Consider the following 16269-nt stretch of genomic DNA (forward strand, 5'->3'; position numbering starts at 1 on the left):
CGGGCACGCCGCGCGCGGGGCCGGGGCCTGCCGCCCGGGCGACAGCGCGGACAGCCACACGCGACACGGGCCCTGGGCGCGGCGCGGAGCGGCCGGGCCCGGCGGCCGGGGTCGGGCCCAGCAGCGGCGGCTCCCGGGGAGCCCGCCCGCCGCGCCCCGCCGCGCCCCGCCTCTCGCCCCACCTCGGCGCGGGCTGCGCTCCCGCGGGCGGGGCGGGGCGGCGCGGGGGGCGGGGATTTCTGGCACTTTCTGGGCGCTGCGAACCGGCAGAGCCCGGGCCGGAGGCCGGAAACGCCCGCGAGCGCGGCCCCGCGGCCCCGTTTCCCCGCCGAGCCCGCGCCCCCCGCAGACATGGCCAAGTGGGGCCAGGGCGACCCGCGCTGGATCGTGGAGGAGCGCGCGGACGGGACCAACGTGAACAACTGGCACTGGTGCGGGGCGCGGCGGGCCGGGGCGGCCTCTGCGCTCTCGGCCGCGAGGGCCCCGGGGGGTGGGGGGAGGGAGTGGGTCGGGGGCGGCCGCCGGGACCCCAGCTCGCAATCCGGGACGGTGCGTCCTCAGCCTGCGGGCTCGGCTGGGGGAGCGGGGGGTCGCGGGGGCGTCCGAGGCTCCGGGCCCTGCCCGCCCTGGGGCTGGACTTGCCTCTGAATGTTGGGGTCGCCCCCCCAGAGGGACTCGGGCTCTCCTCGTTGACCCGCGGAGCCGCCCCTGTCCTCCTCCCAGCCCCAGCCCTCGGGATGACTCTTGAGCTGGAAGGAGCTGCGACGGAGCTGCGACGTGTGCCGCCGGTGCCGGGGGGGGGGGGGGTGCGCTGAGGGGGGAGGAGGGGGGCGGGCTTTGGGGCTTTGGGTGTCTTGGGACGCTCGGGGTTGGCATCGCGAGCCACATTTCACTCGGCGAGGCTGGCCTTCGAGGAGTTGGCACGAATCGCCCGGCCTTTGGCAGCTCCTCCGGAACTTGGGCTCATTTCTGCCCCCCCCACCCTCGCCCCCCCAAGCTTCAGGAAGCACCACGCGGAGCTGGGGCACGTCCGGGCCCCAGCTGTGTGAGGGGGTCATTTCCTGGGGGAGTGGGAGCACCTGAGTCCTTTCGTACACCCCACCCACCCGCCCCAGCAGTCACTGACTTTTCTCTCCGTCGCGTTTCTGACCCCTAAATGGGAACTAGAATGCCTGCGATAAATTACATGTGAAAACACTAATCTGTTTGGGGACTAAGATGGTTTGAGTTATTCCTGCCTTGCGGCCATGGCTCCAATCTCTCCTACCCCCAGTTTCTGTTGGGTGATACCGCTAGATGTCCCGCCTGCCCCACGAAGCCAGTTTGAAAGACGGAAAACCACTTAGTGGATAACAGTGTTCTTTAGTATCCCAAGGTAGGGGAGGTGGAGGATAAGAGATTGGGTGGAAGGCCAGTTTGTCACCTAGGAAAGTGAGGATGGCCCACCTGGGCCGCGTGGGTGGACGGAGGCCGTCTCCGCCTTCCATTTAGGCTGCTGCCCCTCTGGTCCCTGGCAGGACAGAGCGAGATGCCACCAGCTGGTCCAAGGGGAAGCTCCGAGAGCTGCTGGTGGGCATCCTGGTGGAGAACGAGGCTGGCCGCTGCGAGATCAGCGAGCTGAAGCAGGTGGAAGGCGAGGCTTCCTGCAGCAGCCGCAAAGGAAAGCTGATTTTCTTCTATGATTGGAACATCAAACTGGGCTGGAGAGGTAAGTGGGGTCTGGGGTGGGTGAGGCCGGAAACACCACTGCAGCAGAGGTGATTGATGCTTCCGTCTCCATGTGGTAATACACATATTGCATATATGCATAATTATTATGTTTAAAGCATAGGTGGAGAGGGTGCTTGCCTTGCATGCCTCTGACCAGGGTGCTATTCCCAGCATCCCATATGGCCCCTTGAGCACTGCCAGTAGTCATTCCTGAGTGCAGAGCCAGGAGTAAACTGTGCACCTCCAGATTTGGCCCAAAAGCCAAAAAAAAAAAAAAAAGGTGGTGGGTGCACCAAGCGACACCTGATGGTGCTGGTTTTATGCAGTGCCAAGGATTCAACTAAGGGTTTCGCTCCTGCCAAGTGTGGACTCTTGTTTTGCTTTTTGCTTTTTGGGTCAAACCTGGTGATGCTCAGGGGTTACTCCTGGTTTTGCACTCAGGAATCATTCCTGGCAGCGCTCGGGAGACCATATGGGATTCTGGGAATTGAACCCTGCTCGACGGCATGCAAGGCAAACGCCCTACCCGCTGTGCTATCACTCCAGCCCCAAGTATGGACTCTTAAACTTGAACCACGTTTGTGGCCCCTCAGCACTTTTTGTGTCTGTGAATGTGCACTCGCATGTATTTTTTTGTTAATGTCCTCGCAGCTTGCTATGGCCCTGTATTTGTACGTTTGTGTGTGTGTGTGTGTCCTTGCCGTAGTACCCCTTCAGGAAGGGCACCACCTTTTTCCTAGCACCTAGGGCCGCTCAGTTTCTTACTCTGAACCTAACTTTGCTGAGAGTTCTGGAAGCCTTGCCTTCGAGCCCCTTCAGTTCTGTCCTCCGTGGAGCCTCCTATCTCCAGCTATAGAAGTTGTAGCCCTCGCTAGAGTGACCATCAAACTGGTTTGGTTCCTGAGTGGGTCCTTGAAGTTGATGTGTAAAATTAGAGTGTGAAACTCCAGATGTTTATGAAGTTATTTATGTAACAGCTTTAAGAAAGTGGTTTTGGATCCCTTGAGGTTCTGTGTTCAGGCCTCACACTGGTTCGTTGTTGGTTCTCATGTAGGTCAGCCTTGGTCCCCATGGTCTCTCGCTAGTTCTGTCCCTAGAAGCCCATTGCTGTCCTCCCAATCTGTTGTTGGGGCTCTGAGCCAGCCTCTCTAGGCCTATAGCCCCATGGCTCTTTGTTCCTTTACTGTGCCCGGGCTATGTGGGTGAAAACAGCTGCTTTTCTTGCCAAATACCAGGGCACAGGTGAGGGGTCCGAGGAGTTGCCATAGGTCCAGGCATGACTATAGAGTTGAAGAGAGACATTGCCTGACATGTCTATAAGTGTTATTGTTAGTCATTTCCATCATCTGACTGGCTGTCGCTCCTTTTAGGAGAGATTTAAAATGACCGGGTTTTTTTTGCTACATTATTGCGCTCCCCTAGACTATCTCCTTCCTCCTTGCTTTCTCCAGAGCACTGACGGTGCACACTCTCTGCTTACCTGAATCTTCCGTTGATTGTTCGGGTGGCCCCTCTTCTCCCATTGGACCAGTCAGGGATTTTTTTCAAAGGCCAGCTTGACTGAGACAGCCTTTGCAAATCGTGCATTTCCTCCATGCACAGTGTCCAGTTGAGTGAATTTTAGTGGCCAGGACTGTAGTCAACATGATCTATTTTCTATCTCTGGGGATTAGCATCCCTGGCATTTCTTACAGATAGAGGCACACAGGATGCAGTCTTTGGTAACTGACATGTTGGTGTAATATTTTCTGGTTTCTCTGGGTTGTGGCCTGTACGGCGCATGTTTTCAGGCTGAACATAGCCTCAGTCAATGATATTTGTGCTGTTTTTTTCTCATGGGGTTTGTGTCTGGGTGCAGACATTGTTTATTGAGAGCACAAGTGGTGCCTCTAGTTAGGTGGTGGCCGAGTGAAGAGTCTGCGCTGGCCTGAGTTCCTGCCGAAACACCACAGAAGAGACACAGGAGGGAGGGCTGAGAAGGGACCGTGCTGTGTTCAAGTTTGTGCCTCAGTTCCTATTTGAACTGAGCCTGGAGAGGAGGCCGCCCCAGGCTTGGCCCTGCTGGCGGCTGGCCAGGTCAGTGCCCAGGCTTTGGAGCAGGACCTACCTGCTGGGGTTTACCTGTAGCTGCTGGTTGGGTCATAGCAGGGTTTGGCCTCTTACCCTCTGGCTTCCCACATGATCCTGCATCCTTCCCAGCTCCCTTTTCTCCAAACAGCAACCAGCTCCTTGGTGAGAGAAGGCCCGGGCATTCTCAGCAGCTGGAGAAAGGCTGCAGAGGGCTTGATGCTTTTTCATTGATTAATTAATTTAGGTGACATGCTTTCGACTCCTATATGTTTTGTGAATTTACTGATGATTTTTTCCTTTGTGGTTTCCATGAGGCAGCATAAAATATATTTATAACATTCTTTTTCTTTTATTTTGCTTTTTTTGGGTCACATCTGGTGGTGCTCAGCAACCACATGGGGTGCTGGGAATGGGTTCCAAGGTTTGATCACATCCTCCTTCTCTGTCTCCGTCTGATTCTCAGGGTTTCCCATGAGATTGGACCCCAGTGGGGCTCCCAGGTGCATCCCATAAATCTCTGGGATCTGAGACATCGCCCCCTTCTGTGGTTTTTTCCCCTCTGAAGAAGGACTGCAGGCCCAATAGGGTCCTTCCAGTGCACATGTGAAGTCAGACTCTATCTGCTCTCAAGCCTTCTCAGATTCTGCTCCAGGAGGCTGTTTTGGCTTCACCTGGGGATTGTGGATTTTCACGACAGTGTCAGGCGTCTGCGGGCTGAGTCCTGGAATTGCCTACGTGGCCATCTTGATGCCATTGAAATCAATCCTCTGGTCTGAGAAGGAATGCGGATGTGTGGAGCCATGTGAAGAGTCCCGCCACAGCCACTCATGTCTCTCTGTGCTCGTGGTGTTGATAACTTGCTGCCTGCTGGTTCCTTTTGTGACCCTTCCTCAGGATGCCTGTGCAAAATCATTTGATCTTCGGTAGAGTATTGGGGCTAAAAAGAGAAACATTCCATCCTCAGGCTTCACCTGACTTCCAGATTTGGGGGTCAGAGGGAGCTTGTACTGTCCCCACCTTTCCAGGTTGCTGACCGCAGATGCGGGCCTGGAGGAACAGGTTCGCTTTGGTTTCTGTATTGGGGTCAAGCCTCAGTGGCCTTGTAACACCAGGGGGTGACAGTTTTCAGTTGGGCAGGGAAATTTTGCACCAACCAGTTGTTACTTGATAATTAGAGAACATGTTTTGATTATTTTAGGTACAGTTAAAGAATCTGGTGTAAAGCATAAGGGGTTGATTGAAATACCAAACCTTTCTGAGGAAAATGAAGTAGATGACACTGAGGTGAGTTAGCTGCTGAAGTCTCTGTTCTTCTCCTCCTTTTTCTCTGTCAAGCTTTTTCTACGGATTTTGGCATTTGGAAAAAAATATACTTCATACTATGAGACTATTACCCCCATGATTACTCCCATGATCTTTTAAACCCAAAAGATTGGTTTTTCTGTGAGGGAGAGCCGGGGTGTGGGCAGATAGCTGTACAAAACAAGTGTAGGAGGCCCACAGGGCAGGCGTGACCCTGGACAGGGCGCCGTCCTTCCGCCCCTGATCATGATCGTGCGTTTTCCTAACGGTGTTAGCAGGTGATTGTGACAATCTGTGACTCACAGTATGCACAGCTTGGTGGAAGACATTTCTTCTTCCCTTGCTGCTGCTTGGTTTTTTCATTTTGGGGCTACACCTGGCTGTGCTCAGCGCTTACTCCCAACTCTGTGCTTAAGGATCACTCCTGGTGAAATTTGGGGGGCATAAGGGGTGCCAGGGATTGAGACAGTGCTAGCCACACGCCAGGCAAACACCCTACCTGCTCTTTCTAAAGCCCCCTTCCTTCCTCAGCTATTTGCTTTAATAGTGAACATTTCTTGACTTTTAGCTGTGACTTCCCTTGCTTATAGTGTGTATTTTTTATGTTAGCATGTCTCTCTCTTGACTGGATCTTCTAGATCTGTCAGGAGATAGAGCTTTGTGTAACTCCCAAGCTTCATTTTCAGCGTGTATCCTCTTAAAGATGAAAGCTTGGTTTTGAGGTGAGACCTTTTGTATGTAGGTATGTGAGTAAAATGTATTTATGTTTTTCATGATAGGTTAACAAAGGGAATTTTTTTTAATTTGTAAACTCAAAGTTCAACTTATAAAACCTTTCTAAGATAGAAATCATACTGAGTAGCATTTCATTGATACACCTTTATTAAAGGTGATAGAATGCCATAAAAGCATGTCACAAACATTTTCAGTTATGTGATTGCTCTACTCAAGGGCTCTGATATCACTTTGCTCTGTTCTGACCCATCAGCTGAGATTTTAGTCAATAGGGTTAAGAGGTTATTTTTAGAGCTGACCTTTGGTAGTATTGGTGAGCTAACTCTTTAGGCTGAAACTGGGCTTTGGGGCTCAACTAACTCATGGGAAGTCTAAATGATTTCACATCAATACCTTTTCTCATTCTTTTTTTTTTTTTTTTGGCTTTTTGGGTCATACCCGGCGATGCACAGGGGTCACTCCTGGCTCTGCACTCAGGAATTACCCCTTGCGGTGCTCAGGGGACCATATGGGATGCTGGGAATCGAGCCCAGGTCGGCCGCGTGCAAGGCAAACGCCTTACCTGCTGTGCTATCGCTCCAGCCCTTCTTTTCTCATTCTTAATACCACCATAGACCCTGGTTTAATCCCTGAGCACAGAGTCAGGAGTAAACCCTGAACACAGCCGAGTATGGTCCCAAAACAAGTCAGCACATTCACCCTAGATGAACGAACACTGATGCTTTTGTCTTCCCTGTGTACCTTTTTCTTGCCTCTTTGCTCTTACTATCCCTTTTCCTTCCTCCTCCCCGCCCCCCCCAAAATATAGAATTATAATAGAATCACAGATGGAATTTAAGATTTCCTAGTAGTCATTTAAAAAGTAAACAGGTGAGGGACCTGGGAAATGACTCCAGGACCCAGCCTGTCGGGGCTTCCTTCTCTACACACATGGTCCCCTGAGCACTGCTCGGAGTGACCCCAGCTCCATGCAGAGTTTTGACCCCAAGCACTGCTAGGTGTGGTCCCCAAACCAAAAAGATCAAATTAACTTGAATATTTTTATTTAGCCCAGTGTATTTTAAAAGACCGTTTTAGATGGAATGATAGTACAGTAGGTAGGGCACTTGCCTTGCACATGGGTGACCGAGTTTGATCCCTAGCACCCTATATGGTCCCCTGAGCACTGCCAGCTGTGGCCCCCAAACCAAAAAGCAAATAAAAATAATAAGACTTTTAATATGTAATTAATGTAAAATTATTAGATTATTTTGCATTATTTTTTCATAGTAAGTATTCTAAATCTTACATGTATTTTAATTTTATAGTACATCTCAAGTTAAGACCAGCCACATTTCAGGTACTCAGCAGCTGCACGTGGCTAGTGGCTATTGAACTGGCCAGTGCATTTCTTATGTTTGCAGAGAATTTTATAGCAAATCAACGGGCTCATGTTCTAAGAAGCTCATTCAAGGATTGGTACTAAGTCCGATTATCTAGATAAATTCCAATTACAACTCATATACTGAGTTTTCATTCATTCATTGATTATGAATTCCTGATTACAAATCCATGATTATAACTCCCTTATATTTATTAGATTTTTCTCATACTATATGAAAACCATCTTCTCTTAAATCTGCTTCTTTCCCTACTCTAACCAACCACAGCTCTTGCATTCATGTATCCCAGTGTTATACAAATATATCAGACAAGAATTTTCTTAAATTTGTGTTTTTCTGACTTGTAGGTGAACGTGAGTAAAAAGAAAGGTGAAGGGGATATACTGAAGGATCTTATGAAAACTGCAGGCACTGCCAAGGTCAGGGAAGCGCTTGGAGAGTACCTGAAGGCACTAATGACGGGTAAAGAAGGCATCCCCTGTGAATCAAAGAGTTTCTTACTGTTCACTCAAGTTATGCTTTATACTGTGATCTGCATTCCCAGGTTAGGCTATGGTGAACTTCCAGAAGTAACTTTTTCTGCTGCAGGATAAATTGTAGTCTGGAGGTTGAGAGTTAGTTGAGAAAATCCTTAATTAGTGATTACCAGTATTGTATGTATTTTGCCTAAGGAATTGTTAAGTTTTTCTGGAATGATAATCTCAGTTTGTTTATATAATTACTTGTTTAATATCTGTCTTCCCTGCTAGACTATAAGCTCCATGAGGGCATGGAAGGTGTCTCTCTTGATAACTGCTGTATCTCCAGCATCTAGCACAATTCCTGGCACATAGTAGGTGCTTAATACATCTTTGTTGAATGAATGAATGAGTGAAAGTGACTGCAGGTATAATAGTTGTAATTGGGATTTATCTAGATAACTTGTATACTTTGTGGAAATGAGGTTACCTGTCTGGGAGAAGAATCAGCAGGACCTGTATGTCTGCATCACATCTCTGGATTGCAGTCTACATATTTAGGTGTTGGCATAGTTGTATTTGGGGTTGCCACTCTCCACAACCACATGTGGCTGGCCTGCAGATCTGAGTAGAGGCCAAACTTTAGAAGATGGTGATAAAATAATGAGAAAAGTATCCAGTTTTGACAAAAGGTGAAAACCTCAGAGTTCCATTAGACTTAGCTTTTTTGAAAAAGAATATCCACATTTGTTACTGTTTTACTAAAAACAGGCTGAAAGTAAGACATTAGAAAAAACTTACAAAGGTTTTTTTTTTTTTTTGTGCTGTGGCATCAATCATGTGTATTAGTTTTATTTAGGAAAGAAGAATGGGCTTGAACTTTGAAAATGCTACAGGAACTTTTTGATATCCGTTCATCAGTGTAGGAGAGAGATTACAGAAGGTTAAGGCACTTGCCTTGCGTGTAACCAACCTTGTTCAAATCTCCAGCACCACATATAGTGCCCCATGGACCACTAGGAGTGATCACTTAGCAGAGAGCCCAGCCTGAGCACTGCTGGGTGTGGTTCCCCTCCACTCCACATCCCCCACAAAAAGAGAAAAAAAGCAAAAATGAACTGTTTTCAATTATGGCTTATGGGCCCATCCAGGGGTGCTCAGTATTTACTCCTGGTGCACTCAGGGATTATTCCTGGTGGTGCTCAGGGGGCCATATGGGGTACTGGGCATCCAACCTAAATTGACCTCATACAATGCAAGGCAGGTGCCGTACCTGCTGTACTGTTGCTCCAGCCTCACCAACTCATTTTTTATATGCTTGTTTTTGTTTCCTGCCTATTTGTGATGAAAAGAAAAAAAGGTTTTCATTAACACTATTTCCTGTTTCTTTGTAGAATTTACAATGGGAATGATTTTACCAACAAAAGCTATGGCAGCCCAGGAAATGACTGTTAAAAGGAAACTGACTGAGAATACTCTGCAGGTATTACCTCTGGCTGCCAATTTATAGACAGTGGGGAAAAGAAGTGCTGAATGACAGTGCCCAAAAGCTTTGAATAGCCTTTAAATGAAGAACTATACAAGATGGGAGGAGGGTCAGTTAACCTATCCTATGTTCCGTTTACGCAGAAAGTGACAAATGAGACTTTCATTCTTGATGGAAGAAAATGTATACCGGTCTCTATGTGGGATTTTGAATTTAGTTCAAGTGTGTTCAGTTCTATGGTAGCAACAGCTAATTTTTAAAACCAGGTCATTTTTAGGTTCATATACTAAAATTAAAGACCCTTTTCTCCAGAATTGTATTGAGAGGTTCTGGACCCTTTTCTTGGAATCAAGTATCAATTAATATTATGTCGTTAAGTGCTGTTTTCCTCCTTCTGCTTATCTTTGTTCCTGTTGGGCATTTAGAAATGATCAAATGGGCTGGAGTGATAGCACAGCGGGTAGGGCGTTTGCCTTGCACGTGGCCGACTCGGGTTCGATTCCCAGCATCTCATATGGTCCCTGAGTGTGACTAGGAGTAATTCCTGAGTGTATGAACCAGGAGTATCCCCTGTACATTGCTGGGTGTGACCCAAAAACAAAACAAAAACAAAAAAATCAAATAAAATTTCAGGTATTAGGCTGGAAGTGGACTAGCCCTGAAGAGCTGTAGGAATGGTGAGCTCCTTTCCAAAGAATAGACCAGAAGATGCTTTTTTTTTTTTTTTAATAAGGATTTTATCCTGACAGGACTGATTTTTAAGCAGCTTTTGTCTTTTGGTGTGCTGTTTATCCTTTGACATCTCTTCTCTTGAGATCCAGGCTTCACCTCCTGTGACACTGGGTGTGAAGATTCCCACTGTTGCACTGCAGATGATGGATGTGTTCGACACAGCTGTGGAGCAGCTGTATAGCATCTTCACTGTGAAAGATGTGAGTTCACTTCTCAAGCTAGGGATCCTAATTGCTGACATTACGAGAAAAGGTGCTGCTAAGAATTGGAACTGGTTTTGGCTTCCTTTTATTAGCAGCGTTTTTGTGACTAAAGGGCTTCGAATGGTAATGGAAGCATGGAGGATCACTGTCACACTGTCACTGTCATCCCATTGCTCATCGATTTGTTCGAGCGGGCACCAGTAATGTCTCCATTGTGAGACTTACTGTTACTGTGTTTGGCATATCCAATAGGCACGGGTAGCTTGCCAGGCTCTGCCATGTGGGCTCGATACCCTCGGTAGCTTGCCAGGCTCTCTGAGAGAGGCGGAGGAATCGAACACGGGTTGGCCGCGTGAAAGGGGAATGCCCTACTGCTGTGCTATCGCTCCAGCCCACATGGAGGATAGCATCTAAAAATTATGGGAGTAGTGGGGAGGGATGGGCATTTTGGGCAATTTTTTTTGTTTTGGAGCCACACCTGGCAATGCTCAGGGGTTGTTATTCCTGGTTCTATACCCAGGAATTACTCAGTTGCAATGCTAGGAGGACTATATGGGATGCCAGGAATCCCTGGGTTGGCCTTATGCAAGGCAAACGCCCTACCCTATGTACTCTGGTCCTGGGTAAATTTTAATTTTCATTTTTGGGCTACACCCAGTGGTGCTCAAGGCTTTCTCCAGGCTCTGCTCTCAGGGATCACTCCTGGAGAGGCTGGGGTGGGAGGATGGGGAAAATTGTATGGGGTGCAGGGGTCTGAACCCAGATCTGCCACTTGGTAAGCAAGTACCTTATCCATTGTATGGTCTCTCCAGCCCCTGGCAATTTTGGGAGTGGGGACAGGGGCTGGCTTTTTTTCTCTCTGAAAGCGGGAGATAAGAAAATAGCTATAAAACATTAATATAATTACTGCAACACAACAGTAAGCTTTTTTTTTCTTCCTTTCTGGGCCATGTCGCTTAGTGTTGGGGCAGTTCATAGCTTTGTGTTCACGGGCAACCCCTGGCACTGCTCAGGGGACATACGTAGTCCTGGAAATTTGAACCAATGTAATGGCAATGACTTTTTCCATCTTTTCAGCACTCTCAGTAGTTATTATGTTGATACCAACATAATAAATACACAAATACAAGATTAAGGTCTGGGAAATAGCTTTAGTCAGGATAAATCCTTAAAGTAGCCGTAAAAATGCTCAGGACTTTGGAACAATGCTTAGGTCCACAAGGATCTGAGTTCTGTCCCTGATAGCACATGCTAGAATAACTCTTATTGTATGTTTTGCTTCATTAGTTGGTGGAAAAATTTTCTAACTCACCTGCTGTAGTAGAAGCTGAAAAGGGAGGGAAATTCCAAATGTTCGATGGGAATGTCACTGGTGAATATATAGAACTGGTAAGTAATCAGTGTTAAAAATAAGTTGGGGCTATGATTACTGCTTTTTTATCCATGCTGTTTTTAACTGTATTTTCATTTGAATTCATATACTTAGTCCTCATTTCCCAACTGAACTATTTCATCATTCTCCTGAACTCATACACTAAGTAAGGAGGAGAAGTCCTTAAAGTAATTGTGCAAATGCTTGAGATTTTAGAACAATAAATTCTCTGAAATCCATGGTCTTCTATACTTTCAGGCTTCTACCACTAGAGTCTGTCACCAGGCTGATATTAATTGAATTTTTATGGACTTTTGGCAGTAGGAACAATGGATCTCAATAGTGCCATTTTATAAACTGGAAAATGGGATTATATATTGTTCATTCTTCTGGTATTTAGATTTTTTATTTTTAAAGAGAGGACCTGGTCACGTGGGAAATTTAAAAAAATTTTCAAATGCAATTTTCTTTATTTTCAGCTAACAAATAAAAAGATCGTCATGAAATGGAGATGTAGGAACTGGCCAGAAGGTATGGTGTTAGTACCATGAAGTGCTCAAAAACTTTTAAGCTGTTCTTCCTCACTATGAAAAGTTACTACGTACATAAATTCTTAATGCAGTAATTTTTTTCCCCCCTCAGAACACTATGCAACAGTTGCACTGAGTTTCGTGTCCACTCCAGGGCAAACGGAATTACACTTGGACTGTAAAGGAGTTCCTGTCTGTAAAGAAGAGAACATGAAATTCTGCTGGCAGAAGCAGTATTTTGAAGAAATAAAAGGTTTACTGCAGCTGAGCACCCTAAATGGTTGAAATAGATTTTATAAGGGCAAAACTATTTTTTTTAAGCAAAAAAAGTGCAAAGTTTACCTCTTCCTTTTATTCCCTTCTGAAAGAGAAAAAAACCTTCACTTTTACATGGAGTGGAATCCATTAACAAAACAGAATGTAAAGCAGTGTTTGAATTTTTACTACTGGTCTCTAAATTGAGTTAAAAGCAGCAAGCAACCTGAAGTTACTAATCTTTCTTGTCATAGCTGTTCCTCTGGTAAAATGGATTGAGTTCTGGAATACACATTAATTTCCGAAGCATATCCCAGCTAAGCTATCTTTCAGCTACAGTTTTATAGTACAGAAAGACCTAAACTAAAAAGGTATGCTGATGCTATTCCTTTATTTAAGATTTTCAAGGTGTTTTTTTTTTTAACGTTATGTAGCTAGCTTTTAGGTGGTGAATCAAACCATGGCTTAGAATGTAAATGTGAGAAATAACTAGCTGCACTGTTTTGCTTCGTCCAGCCATTCTTGGTTGTCTGCATAGATACAAAGGAATTGGAGCTTGCCCCATTAAGTTTTCTCTTTCATCTGAGAAGATTCAAGCAACGTATGTAAAACAAATGAAAAGTCATCACAATCAGTTTAATTAAGTGCACAGAATAGCAATCAGTCATGTCAATAAAAATAAAACAATTATTTTTACATCAAGTGTGCTTTATTTCCTCCACAGGTATTCTGTTAAATAAAGCACCATTTATATACTGCCAGGCCACAGCTAAAGAGGATTCTTTACAGAATCAAATTTCTTGTGGTTGTTCCGTATACAAGTAAACTTAATTTTGATAATAAGAACCACAGCGATCGGAGGCAATCCGCCTCTATTATAAGGTACAAAACTGGCACAGAGGACACCATATTATACACAGTAAAAATGCTGTAAGTTTAAATTACATTGTACAGGGCCAGGAAACCCTGTTCCTCCCAGACAGCCATATTAAATGAAAGCCACTACAGTGAACTCTTAATTACATAAAACATATCCATTATCTGATTGCCCTTTAGAAAGTATATTGAAGATGCAAATTTTTTCATCTGGAATTCTGCCTGACCAAGAATTAAGCCTATAAATCTATCTTGCCATTCAAGCAGAGAGCACTGGACAAACTGAAGCACAAAAACAGAAATAAGCAAACTTATACAAACAGCGTTGGGGGAAGGGACCTTAAAAGTAGACATGCTACATCTAATGTCAAGAAGCAGCTTGGTTTCCTTTGCCAGATATCCTCGTGACCACATGGATCGTAGATTCAATGGTCCTACACAGGGTATCTAAAATGTCGTGTTGCTGCATGTGACTAAAGAGTCCTCTGGAATGGCCACAACTAAGTGATAAAGCAGCCTCAGGGTCCTGGGAGGGCAAAGTTTGACCATCACAGCTTCTCAATTCAGCTAAGTCAGATAGAACTGCAGAGATGGAAGTAGAAGGGAACTCAGATTCTTCCTCAGCCAGGTTCGAATCTTTGGAACAGTGGAGGTCTTTAAATTCTTTACAGTCTTCAAATCTACCATTGCTAGACTGTTCTTCTGCATGCTGTGACCTGATGCTTGACATGTCTTCTGAAAACGAAGATGGGACTTCCATTCGGTATTCTTTAACAGAACTATTTTCAGGGGAAGGAAGATCTTGCTCGGTTCCTGGATCGATAATTGAGGAGTCTCTTGTTTCATTGTCTGAAGTGCTAGTTGGGGTTAGAACTTCCCTGGTTTCTGTTTTCATGTCGCTGATGCAACAGTCTACAGTGTGCTCCTCATCACTGCTAACTCGTCTTCTTTTAACAGGAGTCACCCCTTCATCATCTGTGAAAAGGAACAATAAAATTCGTTAGAACCATGAGGGGGAGAGGCGGAGGGGGGTGTTCGTGAGAAACTTTGTTTTTAATAATTTATGTGTAGGAGACTAAAGTGATAATGAATGCTCTTAGTCCACAAGACTAACCTTTAGTTTTTCTTTCTTTGGCTTCATGTTCTTGGAGTGAGTTTCTCTGCTGCAGACAAGTCCTGCATTTGCTTAAAAGCTCTTGCAGAGTTGGAATTAGAGCTGGGTTTAATTGTTTAGGAGTGTGTACTGACAGGAGCAAAGCAAGTGCCCGCAGGTCCTACAAAAACAAAACAAAAAAAGATAAACATTTCATTTCTAAAGCTAACATTCTGACACAACTGTCTATAGCTTACTTGCATTTTTACTTTTATAAGGATCTCTCCTGATTTTTCTGGCAATTGTAGAATGCTGCAACCAAGAGCCAGTATTATGACACTACAGTTCACTAATTTATTATGATAACTAACACAGTACTAGTTCTTTTCTGGAAATGGGGGTAAATTTTACACAGGAATTTAAAGAAGTATTCAAAGATTCAAAAAAAAAAAGTCATTCTTTAAATCAAGTCCTCAAATTTGCTGACTTCTAGTGAATGACATAAATAGTAATGTTGCTGATAGAAAATATAACAATTCCCAAGGTGGTATTATCACAGGCAATGAAATGATTCCTTTGTCTGAACCAGCTAGCTTTATAATTGATAATTCTTTCTGCTACTATGAGACAGTAAACAAAAACACAGTATTTCAAAACTGTAAGCAAGAGTAACTTTTCTCAGTTACCTCAGTGCTCCTGGTGTTTAATGACCTAATAGCTACTTCTTCTTTTAAGGCATAGTAAATATGCATTAAAATATTTTATTTTGGTTACTTTTCTTTCAGATGTGATTTAGTTAGAGATAAAAACCCAAGGCCAAAGTTAAGAACTGATGTAAGGGAATTGCTGGACTATGCCTGCCTTTTGTAAGTTCTTACCCCATTTAAAGAAGCACTTGCTTTGGAAATTTCAATTCTGTTGGTGAAATCAGATTGTAGGTTCTGGTACTGATTTATCAAGTTTGTAATAAGGGTGCTGATCAAATTGGCACAATTTGCTTCAGAAAACACTTGACCTTGAACCTAAAAAAGATTTTTTTAAAAAATTGCAAAAGACCAACAATGAAAACAAATCTATTTTATTAAAAGCATTAACTTTCCAAGGTCCAACCTACCTTTAGAAGAAAATGTGTCATGAATGTGTAGACAATGTTGTTGTTTAGAAAAGTTCTTTCATCCATGAGGATACATTTTATATATTCTGCAAAAACAGGATCTTCACACAAAAGTTTGATGCAGTTTTTTGACATAGCAGACTAAAATGGAGAAAAAGAACTGAAGGTTGAGCACTGTATAACTGTAAACCTTAAACACATTGATTCTGCTATCAGATGTATCTTCTTTTAAATCCAGAAAAGCCACTTTGAATTTCAATAAGCTTTCACTTATGTGGCTATACTCCCAATAAAATATTAACAACTTGTGGGTGGTGAAACTGAACAAATGTTCTCTAGTATAGTGGTTAACTATAATAACTATAATATAGTAACTATAATAACTATAATAAGACTAACAGGATGAGAATGCTTTCAGGGGATCGATTACAATTAGATAGTTAATCAAACCTCTTGTAGACATTTAAATTTTTTCCCTAAGAGTTAAAACCTATATGTTATAATCTCATTAGTAATAGTAACTTGTTTCCCCCCATAAATTTTGCAAAGCTGCACATTTTTTTTCTCATTCAGAATTAGTGTCCCAAAATTTTTACTGAAATTTGGCTTTGTTTTCAGTTAGTAATGGCTCTTAAACACAAGTAGTATGTCTTTATGCAGCTATACTACCTAGATCTTTATGTTTTACTTGCTTTTTTTGGGTCACACCCGGCAATGCACAGGGGTTACTCCTGGCTCTGCACTCAGGAATCACTCCTGGCGGTACTCAGGGGACCATATGGGATGCTGGGAATTGAACCCGGGTCGGCCGCGTGCAAGGCAAACGCCCTTCCCGCTGTGCTATTCCTCCAGCCCCGATCTTTATGTTTTAATTTAAAAATCAGAAAAACTGGACAACTAAAAAACAGGACAAAGTTTAGATGACAGGTTTTATATATATCATATATATGC

General features: G+C 44.5%; 2 protein-coding genes across 5 annotated transcripts in view; one reads left to right on the top strand and one right to left on the bottom strand.

The window, feature by feature from the left end:
- Positions 1–202: 202 nt before the first annotated feature.
- AHSA2P (Putative activator of 90 kDa heat shock protein ATPase homolog 2) lies at positions 203–12423 on the top strand. 2 transcript variants are annotated; one of them, XM_055121533.1, is made up of 9 exons: positions 203–431; positions 1518–1708; positions 4979–5064; positions 7547–7661; positions 9052–9140; positions 9959–10075; positions 11366–11467; positions 11930–11981; positions 12093–12423. In XM_055121533.1, exons 1-9 carry the CDS (start codon positions 352–354, stop codon positions 12263–12265), a joined length of 1005 nt encoding a protein of 334 aa, XP_054977508.1. In that variant the 5' UTR covers positions 203–351; the 3' UTR covers positions 12266–12423. The 2 variants fall into 2 exon arrangements, with proteins under 2 accessions (XP_054977508.1, XP_054977509.1); XM_055121534.1 differs by having other exon boundaries at positions 9965–10075.
- Positions 12424–12850: 427 nt separating this feature from the next.
- USP34 (ubiquitin specific peptidase 34) overlaps positions 12851–16269 on the bottom strand; it is a 248212-nt gene continuing 244793 nt past the window's right edge. For all 3 annotated transcript variants that reach the window (XM_055121529.1, XM_055121528.1, XM_055121531.1), the window contains 4 exons: positions 15319–15459; positions 15083–15226; positions 14226–14385; positions 12851–14086 (listed from right to left, as the gene is read on the bottom strand). In XM_055121529.1, coding sequence (XP_054977504.1) covers positions 13479–14086; positions 14226–14385; positions 15083–15226; positions 15319–15459 — 1053 coding nt within the window. In that variant the 3' untranslated portion in view covers positions 12851–13478. The remainder of the gene's footprint in view (positions 14087–14225; positions 14386–15082; positions 15227–15318; positions 15460–16269) is intronic.

Source organism: Sorex araneus, chromosome X, assembly GCF_027595985.1.
Source record: "Sorex araneus isolate mSorAra2 chromosome X, mSorAra2.pri, whole genome shotgun sequence".
NCBI classification, from domain to species: Eukaryota; Metazoa; Chordata; class Mammalia; order Eulipotyphla; family Soricidae; genus Sorex; species Sorex araneus.

Excerpts from the sequence above, each read along its gene's own strand:
- AHSA2P (XM_055121533.1), top strand. The coding sequence starts at position 352 with ATGGCCAAGTGGGGCCAGGGCGACCCGCGCTGGATCGTGGAGGAGCGC. Across the intron at positions 5,065-7,546 it reads ATGAAGTAGATGACACTGAG|GTGAACGTGAGTAAAAAGAA; the intron begins GTGAGTTAGCTG and ends TCTGACTTGTAG. Across the intron at positions 11,982-12,092 it reads ATGTAGGAACTGGCCAGAAG|AACACTATGCAACAGTTGCA; the intron begins GTATGGTGTTAG and ends TTCCCCCCTCAG.